We start from the raw sequence: 6,494 nt of genomic DNA on the forward strand, positions 1-6,494 counted from the left end.
TTACATTAAATTCCTTCATCTAAATTCATTAATATATATTGTAAATAGCTGGGGTCCCAGCACTGAACCTTGCAGTACCCCACTAGTCACTGCCTGCCATTCTGAAAAGGACTTGTTTAGTCCCACTCTTTGCTTCCTGTCTGCCAACCAGTTCTCTATCCATGTCAATACATTATCTCCAAAACCATGTGCCTTAATTTTGCACAATAATCTCTTGTGTGGGACCTTGTCAAAAGCCTTTTGAAAGTCCAAATACACCACATCCACTGGTTCTCCCTTATCCACTCTACTAGTTACATCCTCAAAAAATTCTAGAAGATTTGTCAAGCACAATTTCCCTTTCATAAATCCATGCTGATTTGGACCAATCATGTCACTGCTTTCCAAATGCTCTGCTATTACATCTTTAATAATTGATTGCAGCGTTTTCCCCACGACCGATGGGTAACCGGTCTACAATTCCCTATTTTGTCTCTCCCTCCTTTTTTAAAAAGTGGGGTTGCATTAGTTACCCTCCAATCCATAGGAACTGATCCAGAGTCTATGGAATATTGGAAAATGACCACCAATGCATCCACTATTTTTAGGGCCACTTCCTTAAGTACTCTGAGATGCAGACTATCAGGCCCTGGGAATTTATCGGCCTTCAATCCCATCAATTTCCCTAACACCATTTCCTGACTAATAAGGATTTCCCTCACTTCCTTCAGTTCCTCCTTCTTGCTAGACCCTTGGTCCCCTAGTATTTTCGGGAGTTTATTCCTGTCCGATGAAATAGATCAGGCAAGGGACACTCGAGTTAGACATCGGCTGTACCGGTCTTGAACTTGTAGATCCTTGGGTACATTGCTTTACCACATGACCATAACAGCAGTTCAAGTTGGCTAAGCGTCAAAAGGGGATTGCTTCCTCGCATGCAACCATCCCCCGCCCCGCAACACCCCATTTGCAAAAAGCTGAGTTCTCACACTGGCAAAGTGGGTTCCTCTGTTTCTCAGTCAATCAGATTGAGAAATTGTTTTGCAAAACTAGCATCGCTGTAATTTACTGACGCTGTTGAACTTGTTTAGAGTGATGCCACTGTCAACCTTGGCAGCAACCATCTCCTAACGTTTTACAGACAACCGCGTGCTTGCATTGCAACTTCCCGTCTAAATACTGCTGGGTCGTAAATTAAGACAATATAGATCTATAATAGAAATCTTGTAGAAACAAAATATTACTTTTGCTGAATAAGTAAGTCCAATTAGGACCCGCAAACACATAGTCAATGCGCAGGTAAGCGAGTGAAACAAAATAGGAGTGGGACATGCACAAGTTCACGAAGGAGCCAGGACCATCTTTCCATAAAGACTCTTGAACTGTAGCTCCACAAGACTTTTTCCTTTGTAAAGTCTGGATACTGCATTTACTGAAGAGAGATTTGGAAGCAATTCTAAGCAGCCAAATAACTTTAACTCAGTTCGAGTGCCGCTGGCACATAATTACTACCAGATGTTTTTTTTAAAAAGCAAATTAAAGGACATTGCAAAACTCGAGGTCAAAATTCCTGCTTTCAGAATGTAGAGTAAACAACGACTGGAGGGATGTGGAGACGGCAGATTGCGAAAGGCGATCCATCATTATTCATTTGGACAAAGTTTCGGAACATTTATGAATAAGAATTGACACATTCTCCTCTCCAACCCCCTCACACATAAAAACAGAAAGCAGCATCGAAATCCGACACATCGCGAAGTAGTGGGGAAAGTTCACCAAGGCATTAAATAGAAATCATTATTTTAAAAATAAGACTCCTTTATGCCAGATGTGTCACATAAACCACTTGTCAATGTTGACAAAACTAAACAGGTAACGAGAGTAACTTAATATTTAACGTTTTCTAAACTTTGCTGCTATTGCATTTGTGTTTTTTATTGTTTTTAAACGAACAAAGCACTCATGGAAACATAACAGATTTCTCACATTAAATTTACAAACGATGTAATGTAAAATTTCGCTCTAACTTTGAACCTACCTTTCATTTTGGCAGCGAAGAGGCTCATAAAAAAACAGCAACAAAATCTGATCGTTCCAGAAAAACTAATAAAACTATTCTGTTTCTTTAATTTTTCTTTGTCTGTTTCATGGTAGAACTTTGTATAATTATCAACTTCCTACAATTGCGAAACTAGTATTTCAGAGCTCAGATATAACACGCTCTTGGGGTTGCTTCTGAAGCTATTACAAATAAAGTATATCAATGATAAGAGATATAACGCTAAAATTCAAATATCCTCTAGTCCCAGTAGGTACTGTAAAAGCTAGCAAACTAGAATTGAGAGTGTCTCGCCAACCGATGCTGTCTCGCTCTCTCGGATTACAAACTGCAGTAAGCAAAGTGTCTGGATCTTTGAAAGTTTTAAGTAGAGGATTTTATCCACTGGCTGCAATCAGACCACAAAAATGTAAAACGTAAAAGGAAGTCCCCAGCCTGCAGGCTCTCCTCTAGCACGTGTTTTCATCATCTGCCTGCTCTCCTTGACATTTGTTTACAGTGGGGATGAACACACATTCCGCTAGAGCCCCAGGTAATGCTTTGGGCGAAAACCAACAGATGATATGTCCCGATCGTATTACACATTACGTGACTCATAAGAAAAACTAAAGCAACAAAATCTGGTTTTCATTTGGCTTCAAAGTGCAAAACGTCGCGCAACATTTACAGGCTGTACTCTCTTGAGTAGTTCTTTGCTAAAACATTCCTCCTGTTACTGTTGTGTTTTTGACTAGTTTTGAAATCGTCCCGGATACTGTCAAAACAAAACACAATTTTAGAAAGGGCGGATTTATTGAAATTTGCTGGCTATTTTGTTACATTATAAATAAATATGGTTTCATAGTTATTTATGTGTAGGCCATTGTTCTCAATTTAGATTGAAGTTACACCACACGATGAAGCAGAGAAAACCGAGTAGAGTTAATACAATTTTTAAAATTGTGCACAGGTTTGATACCATGAATAGAGAAAGACTATTTCCTCTGGTTGGGGAGTCAGCAACAATGAACCATCAATTTAAAGTTGTCACTAAGAGAGTGAGGAGATTGGTTGGAAGATATTTCTTTGCACAATAATTAAAGTATGGAATATTTTGCCATGGGGAAGTTGAGGCAGAAACCATTGGGCTAGACTTTCCACTTCACATCGCCCATATATCGCCCATATATCGCCCAAAACGGACGTCTATTGCCCATTTTGAGCAAAAAATGGAAACTCAGGCTGGAATATCGCCGGAAAATTAAGCCCCCAAGTTTTGGCTCACTTTGCCGAGCTGATCCCTGAGGCGATCGCCCGCACATCACCGAGTTGAACTTCCGATACATCGCCGTCACATCGCCAGGCTGATCGCTCGCCGAGAACATCGCTGGATAATAGTTACTTTTCCCGGGCCTTCCTCACCGAACTGGGCACTACGGATGCCATTTTGAATTTTGGAGGCAGCTAAAAAAACTCGAGCTAAGATATTTGTGAGTTATTTAAGGGTCTTTTACAGATAGATCCACTCAGATTTATACATATATTTAATTGTACTAGTAATAGCTTAGTAGATATTGCCTTTTTTTAACTGAAAAGTGCATTTATAGCAAGTGAAAATAATTATTGATAGTGATGGGGCCTATGTTTTCTGCGCCATTACTCGTAACTGCTCACAAGCTGGTTTCTGAAAGGATCAATCGAAGAGGTGGCAGAGTAATGCGTAGACAGAGACAGAGGAGGCGAGCATACAGCCAAGCAAGGTACAAAGAAATGCAATCTTACCTCAACTTGTCTGAAAACGCGTGTCGTAGGAGGCTGCGCTTCCGGAAGGAGGTCATCGATGAGATTTGCCAGCTCATCAACGGGGATCTGCAGCCTTCCAGCACTATCAGAACCGCACTGTCCATTGAGGCAAAGGTTACTGCAGCACTATCCTTGTATGCATCGGGATCCTTTCAGGCTTCAGCTGGCGACATTTGTGGTATCTCTCAGCACGCCACACACTGCTGCATTTGGCAGGTGACTGAAGCCCTTTACGCTCGTAGGATGGACTTTATAAGCTTCCCTATGACCAGGGAGGCACAGACCAGGAGGGCTTTGGGTTTCTTGAGAATAGCAAACTTCCCCAAGGTGCAGGGAGCAATAGACTGCACGTACATTGCCCTGAAAGCCCCTTTAAAGAATGCGGAGGTGTTTTGTAACAGAAAGGGATTCCACTCCCTGAATGTGCAGCTTGCTGTCGACCACAACCAAATAATCATGACAGTACATTTTCTGGCAGCATTCATGATGCGCACATCCTGCGTGAGAGTGCTATCCTTGACCTGTTGTCAATCAGCCAGAAGGTCATGGTTGGATGCTGGGGGATAAAGGATATGGCCTTGCCAGCTGGCTGATGACCCCACTGCGTAATTCCATCACTGAAGCAGAGAAACGTTGCGACGAAAGCTACATAGCGACACGCAACATTGTCGAAAAGACAATTAGAGTCCTAAAGCAGCGCTTCAGATGCCTGGACCACTCTGGTGGCAGCTTACAATACCACCCTGACCAGATCGCTGAGTTTATTGTGGTGTGTTGCATGCAGCATAACCTAGCTATAAGGGGCCCAAGTTTCCACAAGAAAAAAAACGGGCGCCCCTCCGAGCTGGGCCTAAAAAAATCCTCGGTATTCTGCACCTACTTACAGGTCCTCTGGCCCTCGGCGCAGCCAGCACGAGCTGTGGGGGGGCAGAGCCAGGTCCCGGCGCTGAAAACAGTGCCGGGACCTCTGCACATGCGCACTACAGTCGGCACGCAAGTGCAGTAGCTACAGGCGCCGAACTGTGTGGGACGGGCCCGAAGCACGCAGCCCCTAGCCCTGGCCCAATGGCCTCACTGGGGCTCCTCCCACGGCCAGCTCCTGCTCCCCGCCTGACCAGACCCGACACTCGCTCCCCGCCCCCCCCGCCGACCCGACACCCGCTCTGACCCGACACCCACTCCCGCCCCGACCCGACACCCGCTCACCACCCCCCCCCGCCCCGAGACCCGACCCGAGACCCGACACCCGCTCCCCCCCCCCGACCCGACACCCGCTCCCCACCCCGGACCAGAGACCCGCTCCGCCCCCCCCCGAGACCCGCTCCCCCCCTGCCCCGACCCAAGACCCGACACCCGCTCTCCCCCCTCGACCCCCGCAACCCCCCCCCCCGCAACCCCCGCTCCCCACCCCGCCCCGACCCGACCCGAGACCCGAGACCCGCTCACCCCCCCCCGACTGACCCGACCCGCGCCCCTGTTCCCCGACCCGATGCGCCCCCCCATTCTCTCTCTCCCTCCCTCTCTCCCTCCCTCCCTCTCTCTCTCCCTGCCCCCCCTCCCCCTCCCTCCCTCTCTCTCCCTCCCTCCCCCTCTCCCTCCCCCTCTCTCCCTCTCTCCCCCCCCTCTCTCTCCCCCCCTCTCTCTCCTCTCTCCCCCCCCTCTCTCTTCCCCCCCCTCTCTCTTCCCCCCCTTCTCTCTCCCCCCTCCCCTCTCCCTCTCTCTCTCTCCCTCCCTCTCCCTCTCTCCCTCCCCTCTCCCTCTCTCTCTCCCTCCCCTCTCTCTCCCTCCCCTCTCTCTCCCTCCCCCCTCTCTCTCCCTCCCCCCCCTCTCTCTCCCTCCCCTCTCTCTCCCTCCCCTCTCTCTCCCCACCCCCCTCTCTCTCTCTCTCTCTCCCCCTCCCGCTCAGTGGCACGAACGGCTGCAGAATTCTCCCTGGCTGAAGCACTTTCACACAGGTAGGAAGATGGTTTATTTAATCTTTTCTTGGCTTATAAATGTTTATTCAGGTTGGATTTATTTGTATAATATTTGTAGAAGTATAAATAAGGATTTATTGTCGAATTTAATGAGTTCCCTTCTCCCCCGCTCCCCCCCACCTTGTTCTGGGCGCCTAATTTGTAACCTGCGCCTGATTTTTTAATGTGTACAACAGGTTTTTTCAGTTCTACAAAAATCTTCACTGGCTCCATTCTACTTTAGTTTGGAGTACATTTTCACTGTGGAAACTTTCAAATCAGGCGTCAGTGGCCGGACACGCCCCCTCTTGAAGAAAAAATTCTGTTCTGAACTAGAACTGTTCTACCTGACTAGAACTGCAGAAAAAAAAATGTGGAGAATTGCGATTTCTAAAATAGTCCGTTCTCCACCAGTTGCTCCTAAAAATCAGGCGCGAATCATGTGGAAACTTGGGCCCATTGAGAGGACAACAAATGCCAGATGGGGCTGCAGGTCCACCACCAGGAGGAGGGGAGACAGAAGAGCCAGCTGGCGAGGAACAAGAGGAGGAGGAAGAAGAAGAGGAGGCTGGTGAGTACCTCGGGGAGGACAATCAGCCTGGCGATCTAGCCATGGTCCCACCCGCACCCCCCGCAGAAGACCAGTGCTCCGCGGGAGTTACGCGGCTGCAAAGCTGCTGCGTTAGCAGCTCCTAAATGAATGCTTTACATGAACTTAC

General features: G+C 47.4%; 1 protein-coding gene across 1 annotated transcript in view; it reads right to left on the reverse strand.

Annotated features, from left to right (window-relative positions):
* colec12 (collectin sub-family member 12) overlaps positions 1-2,480 on the reverse strand; it is a 416,325-nt gene extending 413,845 nt beyond the window's left edge. The window contains exon 1 of the mRNA XM_070892992.1: positions 2,018-2,480. Coding sequence (XP_070749093.1) covers positions 2,018-2,045 — 28 coding nt within the window. The 5' untranslated portion in view covers positions 2,046-2,480. The remainder of the gene's footprint in view (positions 1-2,017) is intronic.
* Positions 2,481-6,494: the final 4,014 nt, after the last annotated feature.

The sequence above is a fragment of the Pristiophorus japonicus genome, chromosome 1, assembly GCF_044704955.1.
Source record: "Pristiophorus japonicus isolate sPriJap1 chromosome 1, sPriJap1.hap1, whole genome shotgun sequence".
In the NCBI taxonomy this organism is placed as follows: Eukaryota; Metazoa; Chordata; class Chondrichthyes; family Pristiophoridae; genus Pristiophorus; species Pristiophorus japonicus.